General features: G+C 39.6%; 2 protein-coding genes across 4 annotated transcripts in view; one reads left to right on the top strand and one right to left on the bottom strand.

The window, feature by feature from the left end:
- MOB3B (MOB kinase activator 3B) overlaps positions 1 to 23,495 on the top strand; it is a 187,030-nt gene that overhangs the window by 2,616 nt on the left and 160,919 nt on the right. The gene's annotated exons all lie outside the window — the stretch shown is intronic.
- On the bottom strand, positions 2,015 to 2,981 carry IFNK (interferon kappa). Its single transcript, XM_027616096.2, has one exon. The coding sequence runs from the start codon at positions 2,979 to 2,981 to the stop codon at positions 2,355 to 2,357; it is 627 nt and encodes a 208-aa protein (XP_027471897.2). The 3' UTR covers positions 2,015 to 2,354.

Genomic DNA, 23,495 nt, shown 5'->3' on the forward strand with positions numbered 1-23,495 from the left:
TGAAGACAAAAGGAAGGGGGGGTATTATAAATAAGCCTCCAGTGAATGCTCTTATCCAGTGATTTCCTTGGATAAATTTCTGGAGCTTAGTATAGCTAGGTTGAAGGAGTTAATGCATTTTTTTAGGATATTTAAGATTGCCATATCATCCTCTAGGAAAGTTATGCCACTTTACCTGCTGTCTAACAATATACAAGAGGATTTTTTTTCCTATATCCCGCACCCCACTCACATTCTATATTACAACCACTCTTTCATTTCTGCCAGATGGATAGGAGGTATGCTCTTGTCTTCTTTTGTATTTCTTTAGCCACAAATGAGATTAAACATTTTTCCTGTTGTCTTTTAGTATTTCTTCCTTTATGATGATGCCAGTTTATGTCCTTAACCTATTTTTTTTTTCCAGTGGGAATGTTCTCCTTTTTCTGACTAGAGGTGCTCTTCATAAAAGCACGCTGTTCTGACTTCTGACCCTGCCCTTGTAATCGGACAATCTTTATTGACTCGAAGTGCCAGTTCTCTTCCCTCTAGCATAGCAAACATTTGGCAAGACTGCAACCATAAATTACGGAAAGAACTGACGTGATCTCAGTAGAGTTATTAGGGAGACTATGCAAAAGCATTATTAGAGAAATTCTTGGAAAATACCAATTGTATACTTTCTGCTTAGTAGCTTGCATGCCCCAACATCTTTACAGTTCATGGTGCCTTTTTTTTTTTTTTCTCATTTAGAACAACTCTTGATGAGCTGTTTTTACTAAATGTATTTTACTAACTCATTTTGTTTGCTTTCCTTCCACTGATAACCAGGATACCATAATCCACAACTTTTAATTTTTGCCGGAAATTTGCCTCAGTTTTATAAGACTCTCTGGCTTTACCATTTGAGTCCTGTACTTGAATGAACTTTGAATCTAAACAGTTCAGGAGCTAGGTTTTGAAATAGTATAGCAGGAGAGGTTTCCCAAGGGTGGAAGCAGGTACATCTGTGCATTTGCATTTGTGTAGCCACAAATCTCTATGTTAGTTCTTGCTTGAAGGTACAGGATTCTGAAATGGGGAGAAGGAGAGAGAGGAAGAAAAAAAATAATTTCAGCTGGATGATGGATTAATACAGATGAAGGATCACACAAGAAAATTTAAGTAAATAATCTAGGTAATCTGGATACAAATAATTTCCAAAAAGATAAACTATATTAAAGTTTCATGTATTATTATAACTAGTTTACTTAACAGACAGAAAGTGGTCTTCTATTTGGGAAAATCCAATGTGAAAATCAATGTGAGATATGACTGCAGGTACTTCATCTCAGGCATTTAAAAAATACGGAAAAGGGGCACGTGGGTGGCTCAGATCGTTAAGTGTCTGCCTTCAGCTGGGGTCGTGATCCCAGGGTCCTGGGATCAAGCCCTGCAGTCGGGCTCCTGGCTCAGCGGGAAGCCTGCTTCTCTCTCTCTCTCTGCTTCTCCCTCTCCCTCTCTTCTCCCCCTGCTCATGATCTCTCTCTCTCTCTCTGTATCTCTGTGTCTCAAATGAATAAATAAAATCTTTGAAAAGGAAAAAAATAATAATAAAAAATATGGAAAAACAATGAAAGATATATTTTTCTGCAGCATTTTCCATGCCGTTGGATGTGGAAATCAAATAGTATGCAATAGGAATAAACTGTGTTTTCTACATTAGAATCATTGGCTCTCAAAGGTTTGAGTGAGAACTTAATGGCCATCTAATTCAACCATCTGATATCATTGAGTATCTTCATTCTCTTAAAAAAATAAAATTCCATCCTACAAACTGTATTTCAAACAAAATGAGAAGCAAATAGGACAGAAATTTCACTTTTTTTTTTTTTTGAGTTGGGGGAGAAAGGGAGGGTTTTAACTCTATGAAAGCTTGTGTAATCTCCTTTAACATGTTCAACTTTCATAGAATAAACAGCTTTGGCAGCATGACAGTTAAATCACTGAGGTGTTTCATTTTGCAACATTCTCTCATTCATATCCTCTACCATTGGCTTGGTGAAGTTCAAAGGCCGTAGAGCAAAACAAGTACAAAATAGCAAAAGGGAAAGAGGAAGAAAAGAGTAGAACATGGAGAGGATCTTACTCCTTTAAAACTATCTTCAGAACTTTCTAACAAGACTGTTGGTACCCGGAGGACGATTGGCATCACCTCTTAGAAATGTGGATGTAGCTGATGTCTCAAGGCCAACTTTAGAGACAGTAAACATTACCTAAATCACTGCCACTCCGACAGTGGGCAGGCTTATAGGATAGCCCAATAATTCTTAAAAAGAAGATGAAGGAGAAGGAGATGTTGGAGAGAAAAGGAATTTTAATTCTAAAAATATACCTTATTTCTTCCTGAGTAGTACTGCAAATTTCTGAAAGTAGTAGAAACATCTTCTAATTTCCACTCGGATGATTTCCCAGGCACAGTAACTGTATTTCTTTTCTTTCAGGAAGTTGTCTATCCTATTGAAGTATCTCCTCAGTTCTAGATTGCTCAGCTGGGATACCATAGCTCCTGACCAGTTCATTCCGTTCTGTTCCATCTCTTTGGAGTCTTCCTTTTCTTTCTCCTCTTCCTCCAAGCATTGTTCCAAGTACTGCAGTTGCTGATAGAGTCCGATTTGGATTTGTTTCAGATAGTCCTTTTCCCAAGTGGTTTTGAAGGTGTGCTGACTGAAGATGTTGAAGGCCTGTATGGACATTTCATAGAAGGCCTCCTTGATGTACCTTTTCACAGGCTGGGTGTGTGATAGGATCTCTTGGGGCAACTCAAAAGCTGTGGTTTCTTGTAGGCACTCTACAGGAAATGAACTGCTCGTATTGCTCAGAAGTCTCAGATTTTGCCAGGTGACTTTCCTCAGGTGAAAATGCAGCAAGTTACAGTCCAGAGAGAGGATGCCAGTGATAAGAAGACCCACAAGGCATGCAGGCCACACACACATCCGAAACACGTCAGGCTTAGTGCTCATTTTCTTTTCCCCAAGCTAAAAAATCCACCAGACTCAAGGTTGACAGTGATGTTTTAGGTCTTAAGTACTCCTTCGTGTGCCTTTATACACCTGAATAATCTTCAGTGGGGAGGAGTTTTCTCATTCCTCATTTTATGTTTCTCAGGGTTTCAGCCCCTTTCCTTTGCCTCTGAGGTTTGTTTTGACTTTGGGTGACTACGCTGACTTTGGAAATGCTAATCTTTTTCTTTAAAGTGAGCAAAGCATTACCATTGCATTACCTTAGTTGTCTGGATGACCCATCCCAGTACTATAGGATTGTCATAACAAGATTGATAACAGAGTATTTCAGAAAGAACTGAAAGTTCTGACTATACCACTTATTCAACACTTACATAAGAGAGCTATCCATTAAAGAAATTATCATTATTATTATTTTTTAATTTTTTTGGTATCTGGCTATATAGCCGAACATCTTCTCTCATTGAATTAATCATAGACATTGGCCACATGACTTTAATTATTTGATTGCAAGACCACCAGAATATAACATAGCTTAGTTTTCTCTGATCTTGTTAAATTAAGCTTCTCTATTTGGATATTTTCTCTTTATTTTACTTTTCTGTGTTTCAAAGAAGATGAAAAACAGAGTTGGTCAATTGAACATGGCACTTACTATAAGCTGGCTTGGTTTTCTGTTGTCATTAGAAAATGTTGATATTCTCCAACTATCCTTTCCTTTAGTTAAACCTAAACTAGCGCTTTCCATGGCTGCCTAACATTACACATGCCTCTGATACCTATCATAGAAGTACTTACTACCTATATTACTCTATGTATGTGCTCTCTAAATTCTGATTTTGCAGATTTTATGATTTTATGAGGTGACTAACCTGGAAAAATCATTTGGAAAATGAGCCCTTTAATATTTTATAATTATAACATTATAAATTGACAAAACCTTTCTAGAGAGCAAAATGATGATATGTATCAAAAGTCTTAAAAATGTACATGGTCTTTGACTCAATAGTTCTTCCTCTAGGAATTTATCCTCAAGAAATAACGATTGACATCTTTAAAGACTTAGCTGTCAGGAAGTTTATCACAGAAAAAAAATGGAAAACAACTTAAATGTTCAGTAGTAGATAGGTGGTTAACTAATTCATCAGTAGAAAATTTCTTTGTAAGTATTAAATATTATGTTGTGGGAATATATTTGGTCACTTGTTTAAATTCACTTTGTAGTTTAAAACCAAGCTTACATGGATAGTATATAGAGTCTGATAGCATATTTGTGAAATACCTACATGTGCATATATGTGCAGAAAAAAATCTAGAAGTGCACATGCTACAAATATTTTCTCTGACTAGAAAAATATGCGTTTGCAGTGTGACCAATATGTACTGCTTTATTTGCTTAAACATTTCCATTCTGGGATACTTTCAAAGGAAATGTGAATTTACCCCAAGACTCAGTTCTCATTCCATAGAATAACATAGAGTATGTGGGAGTTCAGTGTACCATTTTTTTAACTTTTCAATAAAAATATATATGTTTATATATATATACATATATTATTAAACATACACACAGAGTCTATAAAGTGCAAAGCATCTCTGAAGGCCATACCTGCTTATATAGCTCATATAACTTCTTCCATCTAAAACTTGTTACCTTGTCCTAGGCAGAACTGCTTGTCCCTCTTGGGGGCTTTTAAATGCTTTGTCCCCCTTCATTATGGCTTTTTAAAGTGCATAATTGTTTTAAGTATTGATTTCCCAGCTTTGTATACTTCTCCCTCCCCTACCCACTTAGAATGATTAGACTACTTTGCACTTATTTGAGACAGTTCAGCCTTACTAACCAAACTCATAGTTTGTTCACTTGAATTACTGTGCTACGAGGTTCTGCTCATAGGTGTTGGAGGTGGCTGCAGATTTGGCTGTTGTCAACCATCTTGAAGGTCCCTCTATTTTCTACCATGTACAGTTTTGTCATTTTATCCTGCTCACCCCAAATTTCCTCCCTTTATAGTCATTCCGTATCACATCCTCATTTATTCAAAACTGCATTTTTATTTTTTATTTTTATTTATTTTAAAGATTTTTATTTTTTATTTATTTGTCAGAGAGAGAGGGAGAGCACAAGCAGGGAGAGTTGCAGCAGAGGGAGAAGCAGGGAGAGAGAGAAGCAGGCTCCCCTTTGAGCAAAGAGCCCGATATGGGACTCCGTCCCAGGACCCTGGGATTAAGACCTGAGCCGAAGGCAGATGCTTAACCAACTGAGCCACCCAGGCATCCCTCAAAACTGTATTTTTAGCTAGTACCACATACCAATCACTGGGTAGGTCTTGAGGATGGAGGAATAAGGTATAGTCCATGATCTCCGGGAGTCCATTATTGAAGAAGCAGGCACATTCTGAGTGTGTTAGGTAGCAGGAGTAATTCATAGGTCTTCCCTACAGCATGGACATCATCCCCATGTGCTGTAAATGTTAATTGATGCTGATGGTGACAAGATTCATGACAAAGAAGGAGAGATGACTGACAAGCATATCTTCCACTGTTAGCTTTTTAAAAATTCTTTTTTTTAAAAAAGATTTTGTTTATTTATTTGACAGAGAGAGACACAGTGAGAGAGGGAACACAAACAGGGGGAGTGGGAGAGGGAGAAGCAGGCTTCCTGCGGAGCAGGGAGCCTGATGCGGTGCTCGATGCCAAAACCCTGAGATCATGACCTGAGCCAAAGGCAGACACTTAACGACTGAGCCACACAGGCGCCCCAGCTTTTTAAAAATTCTTATCTATGTCTCATTTTGCAAGTAAAAATACGGAACACCCATGCAATATTTGGGAAGTACCTGTACTAAAAAATCACTCATCATGTACCCCAAATTCAAATTTAACTGGGTGTCCCATTATTTCACCTGATAATCCTATCCACCATACAAACTCCCGTTGACCTCTTAGAGTAGAACTCAGGAAGCCCTTTACAGGAAACTATTCCTCTGCTAGCTGCTCACCTCATGCACAGGTGCATTCAGTTGCATAACTTTGTGCTGGATTTACTTGTGTGCATTTCCCTAAAAACTGTGCACACCACACTCCCAAGGGGCACCAGTCATACTAAAAATCTTATATGGATGCATGCACATGTGTACACACACATATGTACAAATTGCTCTGATCTGAAGCATTACTGGATGATCAGTCATAGGTCTTGCCTCTGTTCTGCAAAAGCCATGCCATGTGAGTATATCTCAAAATATCAAAAAAACTGAAAAGAATGACAGTGTAAGGAAATGTTTTTATCACAAAATTTGTTACAACTGCTCCATCTGTCATTAGTATGTTGCCATAGCTAATGATATTTCCGTGATATCTGCCCTTATGTCTCTAGCATGTCTTGAGATCATTTATATGTGGTCAGGGGCTGCTCTGTTGTTGATAGAACTGTGTAAAGTCCATATGGATTACAAGTTGCACAATAATAGGCAAGACACAATGTGTTTGACAAAATGGAGATGAGACATTTCAGTCTAGACAGGATTGCTGTGATTCAGCTCCGGAGCATTTAGTATTCTCTGGTAGGATTTATTGCTCTCCATGAAAAGCAAGTTTCAAACCAAGGTGAGCGTAATGTGTTGATCATCTGTCACTCACTCCACTCTTGCTGTTTCTTCCCAGACATGTCCTCTTGTCTGGGGTAAATATTTATTTATTTATTTAAAAGATTTATTTATTTACTTTTTTGAAAGAGAGAGAGAGAATGAGCAAGCAGAGGGAGGGGGAGACAAAGAATACTCAAGCAAAATTCCTCCTGAGCACGGAGCCTAATGCAGGGCTCAATGGGCTCAACATGGGCCTGGACATGGGGCTTGACATGGGGCTTGACCCCAGGACCTTGAGAACATGACCTGAGCCGAAATCCAAAATCAGATGATTAACTGATTGAGCCACCTAGGCACCCCTATCTTGGATAAATATTTTAAAAAGTAGTTGCCATTGCAGAGAGGACAGGGTCTTACTTTAATTACAGTCAGCTTGCATGCAGTCATAGGTTTCCTGACATTTATAAATAACAAAGAAAGGCATTATGGGAAAATTTAAGTGGACTTTTCTTAGACTGACGGAAGACTCACATGCTCCAATTTTTAGGATTTCTTTAGGGTCCAAGCAATGCTTGGGTTTGGGGGTAGTGTCCAGGAATAATCTACTGGAGCCAGGGGTTGTGGGAAAGGATCTCTTCTTGCCAAGACCCTTGCCCCTTGGTAGCCTGTGAAGAACAGAATCTAAATAATAGAATGTGGGGTTGGAAGGACACTTAGAGATAGACTATTGGGTCAGAGGGGTGAATAGCAAAGGAGGAAACTCTGAATTAAGTCTGCCACCCCTAGTATTTCTCAAAGTTATTTAGAATTCTATAGATAATGACTGGTTTCCCGGATTCCTGGGTCAGTTCAGGCCTGGGGAAGTGGCTTGGAATGAGTTTTCGGAGAGATTTCCCCATGTCTGAAATTAATGTGTTTATGTATTCATTTACTTATATCTTCAGTGCTTAACACATAGTATATGTTCAATAAATATTTATTGAACAAATAGGTGTATGTTTCACTATTTTACCCTATGACTTTATCTTAATTTAAATTGAATTTCGGATCAGTTCAGCAACCTCTTGGTAGAACTGTATAGCTTTGAGCAAGTCCCTTAAACTTTCTATACTTCATCTGTAAATAGGGATAATGAGAACCCCATTAGGTGGTTGTGGAGATATAAATTGCTGAGAATGGTGCCTGGTACATAGTAAGTGATCAATAAATGATACACACCATCATCATTGTTGTTGTCATCGTCATCATCTGTTGCCTATAGTGTTAGACACAATGACAGATTCTAAGAATACAGTGGCAGAAAAGCCAGATGTAGTCCCTGTCCTTGCAGAGGTTCCTGGAGGCAGTGGGTCCTGAGCTGAATCTTGAAAGGCAAGAACTGATGGAAGTTTGAATTAGGACAATGATAGTAGGTATGGAAGGGAATTATCTAGGAGGTAAGATTGGCAGATCTTGATAAGTGATTTGAAGTGGGAGGCTGAGGAATTGGAACCAGAAAAGGGAAAAGCCCAGTTTTCTAACTAGGTATATGGTTGTGCCACCAACGTAGAGGCAGCATATGAGAGGAGCAGGCTTTGGGGAGCAACTGGTGGGTTTTGTTATAGGTGAGTTATTTGGAGTTGGCTGTTGGGATAGCCAAGTGGAGATGTTCATCCAGCAGTTGGATGTGTGGGACTAAATGAGGACAGGAGACTGATCTAGATGGGAGAGAGAGATTTGAAATTATTAGCAGAAACTATAGGTGATCCTTTAAGACCATAAGAATCAGTTGGTTTGTCTAAGGAGAACATGTAAGGTAGGAAGAGACGTGTGAGCGAGTATCAGAACCCTAAGCATCACCCGTGTTTAAAGAGGGGGTAGTGGAAGAGGAAACTGACAAGGACGGTGACAGAGGCGTGAAGAACATGAAGATGGAGTATTTTGACTGTCTGTGCCTCTTTGTCCAGATGACTCCGCATAATCCTTCTCAACACAGCACTCGTAGGCAGCCATTCCCAATTACACTGTATTTGCCGTCATTGATCTAGACCTAATCCCATGTTATAGATGAGCTGTTTGAAGGTCAGAGAGGGGAATTAATTCATTTAAGTCAGGTAAATATCTGTGAGACCTTGGCAGATGTCAGCTAGATTGAAACCTGGTTTTGATTACCTCACTTCTACTATTTGGGGCTATAGAAGTTGGGGGATGTATTGGTTTCCTATGACTGCCATAATAAATTTCCACAAACAGCCTGGCGTAAAATAAGAAATTTATTCTCTCACAGTTCTGGAGTCTGGAAGTCCAAAATCAAAGTGTCATCATGGCGTTTTCTCTCCAAACCTAGGGAAGAATCTTCTTCTGCCTCTTCTAGCTTCTAGTGATTGCTGATAATTCTTGGTGGTCCTTGGCTTGTTAGGTACATCACTCCAGTCTCGCCTGCATAGTCACATGACATCCTCCATGTGTCTGTGTCCCTGTGTCTTCCAGACATTGCCTTTATGTATTTTTTGGTAGCAGTCTGCGTAGTTGTTATTAATAAGAGAAGACACTATTTATTTTGCAGTTACTAAGTAGCGACTGTTCATATAAATTATCATTATTTCTCATACCCATAGTACAATGCAGATGTTATTATCCTTAATTAATTAATTTATTTTTAAGATTTATTTATTTGTCAGAGAGTGAGCACAAGCAGGGGGAGTGGCAGAGGGAGAAGCAGGCTTCTTGCTGAGCAAGGAGCCTGATTCGGGACTCGATTCCAGGACCCTGGGATCACGACCCAAGCCAAAGGCAGACGCTTAACCAACTGAGCCACTCAGGCGTCCATATTTTTTTTTTAAAGATTTTATTTATTTATTCATGAAAGAGAGAGAGAGAGGCAGAGGGAGAAGCAGGCTCCCAAGGAGCAGGGAGCCCAACATGGGACTCGATCCCAGGACCCCGGGACCATGACCTGAGCTGAAGGCAGATGCTCAACCATCTGAGCCACCCAGGCGCCCTCAGGCGTCCATATTACCCTTAATTTAACGAGGAGGAAATGGAAGCTTGGAACTATTAAGGGACCTGCCCGAGATCACATAGCTAGAAACCTACAGAATCAGGATTCAAGCCCAGGTCTGAGGCCATATTGTGTTTTTACAGGATCTAGGGTTGTAACAGGTTTGGCATAAAATCCACTGTGTGTATCTATGCATTAATAGCCTATTTCATTCCCAAAAGGATTTGAAGCAGCTTGTAAAATATATACAAGAGAATACAAAGTATTTAAAGAAATCAGAGTTGAGGAAAAACATGTGTAAGAAAACAAGATGAAATCAGTGGTACAGTTGGAACATAAGAATGCATGTCATAATGTCCAGTGTCATTGAAGAGGGTTGCAAATCCATCCCTGGGCTTTCTAGAAGCAAAGAGGAAATGTGATCTGTTAAAGTAATCACAGTGTCCAAAAGATAAAACAAACCATCAGCAAAGCAAAATCCTTAGTAGAAACAAAGCTTTTCTTGGTACTGAGTCCTGGGAGGCATTTCTCCTCTGGGCCTTCAAGAAGAGAGCACTATGGAATTTCCTGGGTAAAGACCCCAGCAACTGCCTTACAGGAGTGACTACCACCACATGCCTTGCTGGGGTGATTCTTGTAACCTCCCTCTGTGTAGGCAGATGTCACATTGCTCATGTGCAGTTCCCTGGCAGGCATTCTGTGGGGGCTTATTGAGTTTTCTCATGTTGAGTTACAGAATGGAGTTCTTCAGTTCAGCTGGATTGGGATAGCATGTCTTCACCATGGCTCAAAGTGGGGAAAAGTGTGGTCACTTGAGAATGTTGGCATTCTCAGGGACATTCAGTGTGGAGAGACTGCCCTGACATTTCCAGAGCCCCTGCCCAGAGCCAATTCTGCATTTCCTGTTATATGTACAGAGGAACGTCTGGGAAACCTATTTGTAGGCACAACTCTCCTCCAGTTAGTCAGAACTGGGAAAACAAGCTATTCTGTCAGACTGACCCAGTGCCATAAATCAAAGTGAAGTGTGTACTGGATTTCCATATAGTCGTCAGTTTGATTTGCTCCTTTCCTCTAAGCGTGATACTCCTAGATATGGGAATCCAGGAAGTGGCTTGTAGTTTTACTCTGCATTGAGGTGACTTTTGTTTCTCCTGAAAGAGCTTCTTCAGAAGTTGGATAGCTAAAATTCAAAGCCGGGATAGCCTTGTGTGAGACCGTGGATAATGAAATATTAGGACATATCCGTTTGGGATCATCAGTTTTGCAAACTTGGGTATTTTTCATTTAATAGTAAGACTTACTGTGTAGAAAGGGCCGAATGGATGGCCCCAGAACTAAAACGTCTTTATGTTCCCAGGGGAGACACAGTTAAGGGAGCAGAAATTGAGATTGCTTTATAACCATGCCTGCAGGACAGGACAGTGACACTTACTGACAAATGTGATAATACAGTTTCTCATGGATGGTCCATGGGACAAAGAATGTTGAAATTATCTATTGCCTATATTGTCCATCCATTCATCCACCCATCTCTGAGGATATGATGCCTGAAACAATGTAATAGAAAAAAGAAAAGTTCATGTCCTCATAGGGTGTCTAGATTTCCAGACAATAGAGAATAAAATTATAGGGTATTAAAAGTGCTAGGAAGGAAATAAACAGGGCAGGAGGGTAATTGGGGGAGGTGATCACTAAGCTGAGACTTGAAGGATGAAGAAGAATCAGCCATGTAAAGAGCTGGAGGGAGAGCATTTCAGGCAGAGAGAACCGGAAGTTCAAAAGCCTTGATGGAAAAGAACTGGAGATATTCAAGGAACTCAAAGGAGATTAGTTGGGTTGGAGTGAAGGGAATGGGGAGACTGGTACTAGGATAGGTTGAGATGGGGTGGGCGAGAGTTCCAATTCTATCCTAAGACCCGTGAAGACATATGAAAGGATTTTAAGCTAGAGAGTGGTGTGATATGACTTGTGCTTTAGAGCGATTGCTTTGGGCACCCCTTGGGGGGAACCATGTGGAAAAGGGGCAAGAGTGGAAGCAAGGAACCCAGGTTGAGAGTAGATATTTCGGTGTGCCAGGTAAGAGCTGTGGTCGTGTAGATAAAAGTAGGAGCAGTGGAGATGGAGAGAAGACTGATGGGAGAGATGTTTTTAGTAAGTTATTTGGGATGCATTTGGGCCCAGGTCAACAGCTGTGATCACCAAAGGCAGTTTTCCAGAAGTGCCATTGATTATCTATCTACTTATAAGGTCTTTACTGCATTAACCAGACAGTTTTTTGAGAACCAGTAAGTAATCTTATTTGGCATTACATCTTTAACTTGATGGCCTTAAACTTGGTTAGGTCCCTTATACTTTGGACAACAAAATAAATAATTTACTTAATTGGACCTTGGTTGTGGTTGAGGCTTAAATTTCTCAGGTTTTGCTTGAGACTTAAATTTCTGAGAGTGTCTCCTGGTATATTTCCTATGTGTACACAGGACAAATACATATTCCTATACATTTAACATTTAAATAAAATAATGTGTTTTTATGATCAGTTTAAATTATGGATTACTATCAGTGTTCAAATATAATCATATAATTCTGAAGTTAAAGTGATCCTAATCTCTCTTTTACTAAATATAGATGAGAGCCTATACCTCACCACTCCAATTCTCACCAATTTTTTTTAAAAGTCTCAGATATGTCTAATTCTCAGAAATGTCTATTTGCATGAATGCTCTGGCACAAACTGTCCTCCTTTTAAACACTGGTGCTTATGAGGCTGGATCAAGATGTTCTTATCACTGAAATCAAGCGATAGCGGGCTTTTCTGGTGTCACAGAAAAATTAAATCAATTAAAAGAATATTCTATATTTCAAGGTTTTCAACAACATTTTTCTTAAACTTTTGGCACCTTCAGTGGTTTATCTAGAGTAGAACCTAGTCTACAATGATGTCTTAGTTCTAGGTTACTTTGTTATTTTATAAGCTAGTGTCTGATTTGGCATACAATGATTAGATTTACTATTTTATAAATAATCTGTCAGTATTTCATAATTTTGCAAAAATCTCAGGACCTCCTGATGCTAGCTAGCTACTTTAACAAACACATCCAAGACAGTAGAATGGATCAAACATGATAGAAGCATTTCTTACTTATGTAAAGTTTAGAACAGAGGTACTTGGGCTGTGGTTGGCTTTTTTCCAAGCAGCGGTCAGGGACACAGAAACCTTCTATCTTGAGGCTCTGCCATCTTCCATGAGGCTTTCAAGGTTTCAGGGCTTATCTTCTTCAAGCTGGGGCAGAATGGCAAGAGCTGGAGGGGTGTGCATGGGATCATTATATGAGCCGGGCTTGGAGGGGCACACAGGCCCTCCAGCCATATCTCGTTGGTGGGAACTTAGTCACATAGTCATAGTCACAGCTAAGTGCAAGGGATGCCAGGCTATGTGCCCAGGACGGAGAGGGAATAGTGTGATAAACAGCTAGCCCATCTCTGCCATGCACTTGATCTAGCAGGAGAAAGAGTCTAGCAATTGAAATGTGTTGGCACTGGTATGAGTTGGCTTAGGGGTTGGGCTGGTACAATGGAATGCTTTGTAGACACTCAGATTTTCTAAAATCCATAAGCAGCTTTCTAATTGGGTTATTTTCTTTTCTACTGAAGAGCAGTAGCAGAAGTGCTATTGAGATAAAAAATTGTTTTTTTTTCAAAATTATACAAATAAGAGAAATTATTAATTTGGTGGCTTTTAAAAAAAGCATGTTTTCCTTACAAGAAATATATTTTGGTAGAAAGAGACTGTCATTAACTTTCTTTAGAAAACAGAACCCATAGCACTTATTGCCCCATGGGGACCAACATGTAGAAGAAGGTCCTTCAGGATCATTGCTGGGCATCAGCCATGCATCGAGCACAGTGTTACTAAGTTGGCATATAGCATTTCACTTTATCACCAAAAGAATCTGCAGGATTTCATTTTACAGTTTTTCTTAGTTATTTTTTATTTTTATTATTGAAGGTAATCTTATTATTTAGGTGAAAATAAGTGTCTTGAGTATATCATGTTCTAGATGAATGGTATCTAAGAATCATTTCAGAGGTGAAAGGAGATGATCATTTCTAAATGCTGAATCTGTACCACGTGACTTTGTAACTGGTCATTATTCAAAAGATATTTGTTGAGTGCCTACTGTGTGTCAGACACTTTCCAGAAGCTGGAGCTTACTCTGACTCACAGATTCTTTCAGTCTTGGTCTCACCAGCAGATCCGAGGGGACTCGGCCGAACAGCTGTGGTGGCTGCTCAAACAAGCACCAGGGGACAGACCATTCAGTGTCATCCCCTGTACTGAATGCCATTGTGTAGCTGCTTCCTGAAACAATGAAGAAATCAACCGAGACCTGGAAACTCTTCATCAAAAAACAGTTTGTTTGTTTTGTTTATTTTGCCAGTCTTGGTTGCTGTAAGCTGACTTACTCTAAACCAGTTTATATTTATAGAGCCTGTGTTCCGAGTGGCATGTTAAGGAATGCAAAGTGGGTTAAGAGATACCCAGTGAGGAGAAATTAAGCTCTGTGCAGAATATGACAAGTAACAAGACTGGGATGATGAATAAATGCTCTGTGAATTCGCAGATACACAGAGGACCCCTCTGGCTGGAAAGACAACAGGGAGGAGGCAGTGAAGGATAAATAGAAGATACTCGTAGCTTTGGATCCCAGTTCTACCTCTTACTAGCTGTGTGACCGTGGGGGCATGTCTTACCTCATGGAAGCCTCAGTTTCTTTATCTGTGAAAGAGGAACCTTAACACCTCCTCATAGACTTGATGATAAAAATGTAAAGTGCTTAGCCCACGTTAGTGTCTGAAATATGGAAAACCCTCAGTAAATAATACCAGTAAATACAGTAAAAACTCAGTAATGGTTTTGTGCTTTGTTTGTCTTTAAAGTAGCAATATTACCTCATGGGATTGTGGTCAAGATGAAATAAGATGACATAATTAAAAGGGCTGGTATAGCGCCTACCCTGTGGTAAACATTCTATAAATCTTTACTATTATTATTATGGAAGATGTAGGTAGAGAGAAGGCATTTCAGGCATACAGAAGAGGCACATTGCCTGGTCTGTCAGGACTCTAGTGTAAAGGATTTTTTTCAGGTGAGTACGTAGTTGATGGTCATAAAATGTATGAAACATAAATGAAGAGCCTCTTAATTAGGGTTACTGAAGGAAGATGCCAGGATGCAAGAAGAAAGTCCAGTGAGTGATCTCTAAGTATTCTTCTGAGATTCTGTGCTATCTCCCAAGCTTCCAGTGATTTCTGGGAAAGACTACAGTGAATCAAACATCCATGCAGTGGAGTGCCAGGGTCACAGCCCGGAACACACCAGCAGTGAGGCAGTGAACATACTCTTCTTTGTTTTGACAATAGCAACCATTTGCTGAAAGAAGAAACTGTTTTAGTTTTCATGTGGCAATCTGCCTAAGTATTTGATCTGACAAGTAAGGGAGGGAAGCAAAACCCGTAAGTATATTTGGTGACACACCATTTCCTGCTCATTTTCCCCCTTGAGTTTTAAGAGCCAGAGTCAAGGAGAGGGAGAAGAGAAGAATAAGGGGGTGGGGGAACCCACCTAGCTCTCCAGGAAATGAGTCTCCAGGCAGAACTGAGACACCTGAACAATAGGTCACTTCACATACTTTGTGTGAGTCAGTAAGAAGGTTCTGGGTTTGCCAAAGTTCACCTGACGGCTGGTGCAAGAGAAGGACTACTCTCTTATGGCAGGAGGCATGGCTTCAAGCATTAGGCTCTTAAGAGGAGCTGGAGAGGTGTGGAGATGCCTTGCAGAGCTATTTCCGTGGCATTGACCAGAGTTGGAGGACAATGTAGTGCATTATTCCCTAAGTGTTCCATGAAATGTTATGTGAAAAGTAAGTTTCTTTCCTGGGGGACTCCTCCAGACCTTTGAAATGCCAGCATGAGTTCTGAACGTCCAAGGAGGGAAAGTTGAATTCTGTACTCCACAAACTTACTGGAAAGTGATAATTTTTGGTGTAGAATGTACATTAGAGGCTTGAGCAGACACTTGGGCAAAGCTGATTCAGGATCAGAAACACCAGACTAAATCATTTCTTTGTTCTTGCTCTTCCCAGGGGAATCCAGATATAGACACAGGTGTTTTGCTTTTCCAGCAGCCAAATGGGGGTCACTATCTAGGAGAGCACAGTCATTTGGAAGAACCTGATGGGGTATGGTAGGGAAAATAATGACCCTCAAAAGATGTCCACATTCAAATCCCTAGAACCTGTGAATATGTTACCTTACATGTCAAAAGGGACTTTGCATATGTGGTTAGCTTAAAGGTACTGAGGCCATCATCCTAGAGTATTAGGGTGGACCCAGTGTTCCAGAAGGAACACAGCCCTGCCACCCATTTTAGACTTTTTTTTTAAAGATTTTTTTTTTAAAGATTTTATTTATTTATTTGACAGAGAGAGACATAGCGAGAGCAGGAACACAAGCAGGGGGAGTGGGAGAGGGAGAAGCAGGCTTCCCGCGGAGGAGGGAGCCCGATGCAGGACTCAATCACAGGACCCTGGGATCATGACCTGAGCCGAAGGCAGATGCTTAATGACTGAGCACCTGAATGAGAGAGCACAAGCAGGGGGAGCAGCAGAGGGAGAGGGAGAAGCAGACTTCCTGCTGAGCAGGAATCCTGATGCGGGCTCTATCCCAGGACCCTGGGATCATGACCTGAGCTGAAGGCAGATGCTTAACGACTGAGCCACCCAGGCGCCCCTCTAGTCTCTAGACTTTAGGGGAATAGTGAAGAATAACTAAATCCCAAAACCAGGGTTTGGATGAGGAAGAGATAGAGGAATTAGAATGTGTAAATATTCTCTGATGTTGATATTGTGTAGGAGACACAGATCGATGACTCTGTCAATTTAGTTCTAGGTTCTATGTGTCTGGACCAGTTGATATAAAGGTTGTTTTGGGTTCAAATGGAGAATTCTCTCATCTCATTTGATCCAATAGCAGTGAAACCATGACAATAGAGCTTATAGCACTATGCTTAGTGAATGATGCCTAGAAACCGAAGATCTACCTAATTGGTAGGGAGAGGGATTGCATGTGTTTGGAAAAAATAAGAGAGCTGAACTGGTGGCAGAAGAGTGAAGGACAAATGGTCAGGGTCCTTGTTCTTTATGTTGAGCGTGTGCTTTCCCTGAAAGAGCATCAGGGACTATCTAGAGGTAAAATGTAAACTGTAATTTTAAAATTTCCTTTTGACCAGCAACGTCTGTTTTTGTCAAGCAAAAAACAAAGACTGCCCCAAAATACCAATTCTCTGACACTTTCCTTTGCTGGAAGTATATTACTTTCCTTAATATGGAGTCCTCCTCTCATAAATAGCATTAAAAAAGTTTTTTTTTTTTAGATCGTATTGCTGTAATTGGAGTTTTAAATGAAGACTCTCTTCATCTGTTCAGGAAGGACACCTGTTTGTGCTTTCTGTAATTTAAATTGCATAATAAGGCAGCTCTGCAAAGGAACTTTGTGTTTATCACAAGATACCTTATAGGTAGAAAGTCATAGTTTTCCCAGTACTGGGAACTTGAGACATAGAAAGAAACTAAAGAAGGTGAAACAGACTCAATTAAAGTGACTTTGGCACCTCAGTTCTGGATTTCTGGTTTCTCGTCATCTCACTTTAATGGGGATTTTTTAAATTATTATTTGGAAGTTTTTCATAGTTCTGAGGTCTAGTCAAGAATGCCACAGCATTTAAGAACAAGATGCAGTTGTTAGGTGTAAAAGACAGAAATCTAAGTTGAGATTTTCTGTATAAGACTAATTAAAAGGTTGATTTTTAGGTGAAAAATTCACAAACATTTAGAGATACCTGTATATTGTGAATCAGTTCAAAATGAAACTGAATGGTAAAATTATAATTCTGTCTGATATGAGACAGCCCTGAAGTTGTAAACAATATCTAAAAAAAAATTATGCCCCCAAGTTGAAATCCTTCAGTGTTAGAATACACTGTTTTCCTGTACCGACAAACACACACACACACAAAGCCATTCATTTCCTGCTTTAACTTGTCCCTTGGAAGGTAGGATAGTGGCGTAATATGACTCATTTCCCTCACAAACTGGATGTTGCCATTCTAACGAGAAATGGCATGGGTGGAAAGCAAATTAGTAAATATTAAAGTGTCCTAGACAACTGTTTATTAAAGTTGGACAGTGAATGGTGGAATTATTCCTCTGAAAATGTACATTGGATTAAATGTGATTAATATTCCAGTTATTAGATAAAGATGTCTTAACCTGACACATTTCCTTCCCATGTGCTTTAAATGAGGACCCTGAGTTCATCTTGCTGGAACTATTAGAATAGTGATTCGTTTACATGATTACTTGCTTTATAAGCCTAACGTGTTAATAGGCTTGCTTTCTTAGTCATACTTTAGAGAAGGTTTTTATTTGATTGTTGAATCATAAGGAGACAGGGTTCTTGGATTCCAGCCTCATCCCCTGGCTTAGATGTGATTTTGCTTTGTTCCTTAGCCTTTTCACACACAAAAGAAATAAATTATTAGCAGTAGCTCTGAGTTGTAAAAATAAGTGCATTTGCCTGTTTAAATCCTCAAGTAAAATCTTTATTTTTTTCCAATAAAATCTTTAAATTGTAAAACTCTAGTACATTACTCATATTTTAATAAAAGGAGGAAAACACACCCCAAATGAATTTAGGAACTTGATTAGGGTAAATTGGTCAGTTTAAAATTTAAATTCATGATTCTTTTCTAGTCCATTTTCTGGATGGTAATTGATGCATATACAGATAAATTTAGTAACATGCACTTTAAAAATCCTATTTAAGATCTTATTCTTTGAATCAGAGGGTTACATCCTGGTAGTCTATTTTGGCCCTCAGAGATGTTTTATTTGTTCATAGAAAGCACCGATTTTTCTTTTTAGTTGTCAACCTCTAGAAACATGGAGACTTCACATAAAAATTAAGATTGCCAGTTACTCTTGAAAAATCAGGGACGCCTGTGTGGCTCAGTCGATTAAGCTACTGATTCTTGTTTTCTGCTCAGGTCGTGATCTCAGAGTCTTGAGATCAAGCCCCGGAACCCTCACCCTGAGGGGCTCTGCACTCAGGGCGAGTCTGCTTGAATTTCTGTCTCTCTCCCCCTGCCCCTCCTGTTCCTGCGTGCTCTCTAAGATAAATAAATAAATTAAAAAAAAAGAGAGAGAGAGAGAGAATAAAAATCAGAAAATCCAGCATTGCTAGGTTTTATCCCCACATAAGCAACAGCTGCCAGTGCTGAGTAACTGCCCCCCTTAAATGGTACGTGTGCCCCAGCAATATTTGTCTCTTCCCCTCTGCCTGACAGCTCAACACACTTGAGTATGAGACCCTGATTCTACAAATCAGTTTTCTCCCTTGGCCTAGATAGGAAAATTCTGGCATTGAGAATAAATAATTTAGGCATCATTAAGTGGTATTTGTATTCAAAGAGATTAGATACCTGCAGGAAGAGTTACGGTACTGCTGCCTTGAACTGTTATTTCCTAAGAAGTTAGTTCTAACTTTTTTCTACGGGTTTGTCCAAAGATGCATTTGCAAAAGACTGTGGCATAACCAGCCCTCCCCTCCCAACATACACATATCACACGCTTACTCTAGCAACTCCTCTAATTAATGGTCTAGCACAGCTCATAAGATTCCCAAAGCCAATTAAACAATGCTCACCCTGTACCTCCCAGTAGATTGGAGAGTAGCTTGGCCAAGGCTGTGATTGATATGAAAAGTAACAACGTATTCTTAAGCACTTTTAGCACTGTTGTTACTCTGTGAGGCACAAGCTTTCAACACAGTGGCCTTTTATCCTCTGTGCTTTTGGAGTGTGAGAACACCACGAAGGCTACAAGCTCCACAACGTTCCTGGGCTGGGAATAAAGGCAGGGGAGGGGAGTAAGGGGGGGTGGCGGGCAGCAGGGGAGTGACAGTCGGGGGACTGAGCTGGCAGCTGTCATCTGAATAGTATTTCCCTCTTTCATTATCCCGTTGTCCTAAACCTCCATCCATTCATATTCATGGTTTCTACCTCTCTGCACACGGCCAAGGCTAACTTCCTTTGCACATTTTATTTCCTTGTCTGTCTGGGATTTTCATTTGGATTTCTAAGAATCATTGAACTGTTTCAGAAAAAAGATCAGCTAGTAGAAACTGGAGATGGTTGGTAGAGTCTCCTGGGAGGAATTTATTTAAATATAACAAGTTAATGCCAAATTTACATAGTAAGTTAAGTTTATGTTCACTGGTCTTTATTTATTTTTGTTTATTTCCTACTAATCTGGTGATTATTTAGTTCCACATGTATGAATGCTATATTCATGTCATAAGAGAAAAAAATGAGGAAAACATTTTATATTCTAATTACCCAAGGAATACATATTTAGTATAGAAAATAAAACTACAAAAATTCAAAATTTAAAATTACCCTATTCTACCATCTAATTATTGTTAACTTTTGAGTTTCTTTTCAGTAAAACATGTATGTATACTTTTTTAGGAAATTGAGATAATTTTAGACATGCTCTTTTATCGTCTACTTGTTGAAGTGTAATACTAAGTCATAAATATTTCCATATCTTTAGTTATTGTATTAAAGCTTTTAAAATATCTCTGTAGAATTACATTTATGGGTACTCCATGATTGATCTATTTTTAGTAAGATAGGTTTTTCACATCCAAGCTTTGTGCACATCTATGATTTTTCCTTTGGAAAAATTCCCAGAGGTAATTTATAGGTCAAAAGGTATAATTGGGCTTTATGGTGACCCCTAGGAAGGTTGAAGGAACTGAATAAACCTCCCAATGGCATTTTATGAGAGCTCTAAATAGGGAACTTTTCTGAGGATGTCTTTTTGGGAAGCTGCTCTCAATATTCTTTGGCTGCTTTTACCTAGATTTTTTTTTTTAACCCAGATATTTTTACTCTGTGAAAAAGACAACCATTTAAGTTTCTTGGTTTATAGGAAAATGTTTGGAAAAAGCCTAGGCCATCTTAACCATCATCCTAATTAACATTTGTTTTATATCATGAATGGAAGACCAGCTCTTCTGTAAGAAAACATAAAAGTCAGCTGGGGAACATGTATTTGCTTTGAGAACTCTTGGGACTAAGAAAATAAAATACTTAATAATGACAGCATAATGAGGCCATAGGGGTGCTGACAATGTTAATTAAAGAATGATTTTAAAGTTCTCCAGAAGCCCAGGGAGAGTGTGTTTTGTAGGCCACTTTGCTGAGAAGGATGCAGTTCAGAACAGGTAAATTCCTTTACTGACAAACACTAATATGTTGTAACTACCTGGGGTGACTTAAGTCAGAGCTAAATTTTAAAGCACATCCAATTACAGTTCCTCTCTTATAAATGTAATGCACCGTATTTATTGGAGTCATTATTCTCTTGAGAAGATGAAGCACAGTAACCACACCCTATTTTTAAATATTTAGGCTACAGAGCTAAAATTTTAAACATATCTGGAGAGGTTTAGAAGTAGATATTGTACTGTTTCTATGCAGTGTCCCGATTTGCAGCAAAAGAGCTATAGGAACACAAGCCCTGACCTGACCAACTGAATTAGAACTTAAGGCTCTGGTCAAAAGAATCATGTTGCATAAATAGGTCAAATATGGACAGATGCTTCCTGCTGTTGTCTAATGAAACTTAAATTTTCAGTGGTCCCTCTGAATTTAACAAGGTCCCTAATTCCTAGCAGTAAAACTGGTGGTGATTCTAGTAGGCAGCTTGGCAAATGTAACCTCCTCTTGTCCATGCAGTAAGACTAACCATGTAAAGATTACATGACTTGATTGTACAACCTGATGCCAGCGTGAAACCCCAGTTGGAAAATTCACTATATTTTGTCATAAAAGCAATGAAGGTTTTTTGTTTGTCTTTAGTGATTCTTAATCACTTAGGAAATCTATAAATTGGAGTAGTATAGAGGGATAAAGCTGTTACATGCCTTAGAAGAGAATCTGTACTAATTATTATAATATGTTGCCAGCATGATTGTTTTGTAAGACATGTCCCACTGAGGTCCTGGGAACTGTAGCTACTGGTCTCCTAAGGACAGGAGACCTTCCATGAAAAAAGAAAGTTCTGGATCTTTGTTTTTGTGTTACAGTAAAGGGAACTCTGAAATGTTTATGTTTAGACTGAATGTCCAAGATTAATCTTTCCTGATGGTTTTTTTTTTTTAAGATTTATTTATTTGACAGAGAGAGCACAAGCAGGGGGAGTGGCAGGCAGAGGCAGAGGGAGAAGCAGGCTCCCCACAGAGCAGGGGGAGCCCGATGTGGGACTCAATCCCAGGACCCTGGGATCATGACCTGAGCCGAAGGCAGTCGCTTAACCAACTGTGCCACCCAGGCGCCCTTTCCTGATGGTTCTTTTGCTTGAATATCAAGCTCAATAAAGTACTTAACACCAACAACACTAATAATATATGAAGCTGGTCCAGTAATTAATAAAAATGAAGTTCAAACCCATTTAGATTTTTATACATCAACCAATAGCAATTCCCCTGAATTTTATTCATTCACCACATTCATGTATCCGTTCCTTCATTCACATATTAACACGTACCTGAATTGAGTGTCTTAAGTTGAGTGCGGCAGACACCCGGAGCTGTTAAGGTTGGGCTGGTTGAGCTTCTTGCCCTCAAGGAGACCACAGCTCAGTGGCACAGAGAGAATTCTAATAGTGTGGTGAGTGCTACCAGCCAAGTGCGACTGATGTGTGCAGGCACAGGGATGGAACAGCTAGCCCTGCCTCAAAGTCTGCTCTGTCTCCCTCAGCTTCATTCATCTTATTTTAATTTCGGGTTTTTTCTAGAGCCTGTCTGCTCCAGTTATGGCACCTTCTGTCTCACAGGCAGTTTGTTAGAAACGCAGCCATCTCAGACCCCATGCAGACCTGTTGAATCCTGATTTGCATTTTAACAAGATTCAAATTTTGTGATGTGATTAGAACTCCCCCTCTGTAAATCAGAGAGGTACCATTACCAATATATGCTCTTGCAAGGGTGAGCAGAGAGCGTGCACTCTTCATCAATGAGTGTTGGAATAATTGAGTAATAATAGCTCCCTTTTGATGTGTCTATTGCTTGGCAGTGTGGCTCCTCAATGACTCAAATACATGATTTTACTCATTTCCCTGTATAACTCATTTCTCTGTGTAACCTCAAGAAAAGAATACTTATTCCCATTTCGTACATTGGAAAACAGAAGCTCACAGAGTTTAAGGGATGTGTCCAAGGCCAGGCAGCAAGTAATAGCTGAGCCAGAGTATAAACCCAGGACTGCTTGCTTCCGAAGCCTTGCTCCTGTCCCTGCAGTACCTGCACAGACTCCCCAGTGCTGGAGACCTATCCCTGAACACTTGCTTTACACTGTTCCCTTTTATCTGTCAGTTTCATGATGGAAATTTAGTCCACCAAGCCCAACCAGCTCTAAAAGTGGAGTTACTTCTTTTCTGCCCCAAATATAATTAATAATTGCTCTAAACTTGCTAGCATGAAGCCCTGGGCAGCTGCCAGGTCCTGAAGGCAGTTTTGGTCAGTGGTCGAATCCCACTGGTCTGCTTATTTACAGTTTTAGATGTTAGATGAATTACTTCTCTGCAAATCTTCAGGTAGACCCCACCTTGAGGGATCATTTGGGGAATAGTTGGCTGGCAGATGACCTATCAGAAACCTGGGCCTTAAGAAGACTGTTTCTTTGCTATGGGATATATTTTACTCAGGGAATGCTTTTTGGATCAACTTTTAAAAGATTTTTTTAATTCGTGGCATCTGCTTTTCTTTTCAAGTTTTTTTCTATTCAATGAAAGGAAAAGTGTAACATTTTACAAT

Source organism: Zalophus californianus, chromosome 13, assembly GCF_009762305.2.
Source record: "Zalophus californianus isolate mZalCal1 chromosome 13, mZalCal1.pri.v2, whole genome shotgun sequence".
Lineage (NCBI taxonomy): Eukaryota > Metazoa > Chordata > Mammalia > Carnivora > Otariidae > Zalophus > Zalophus californianus.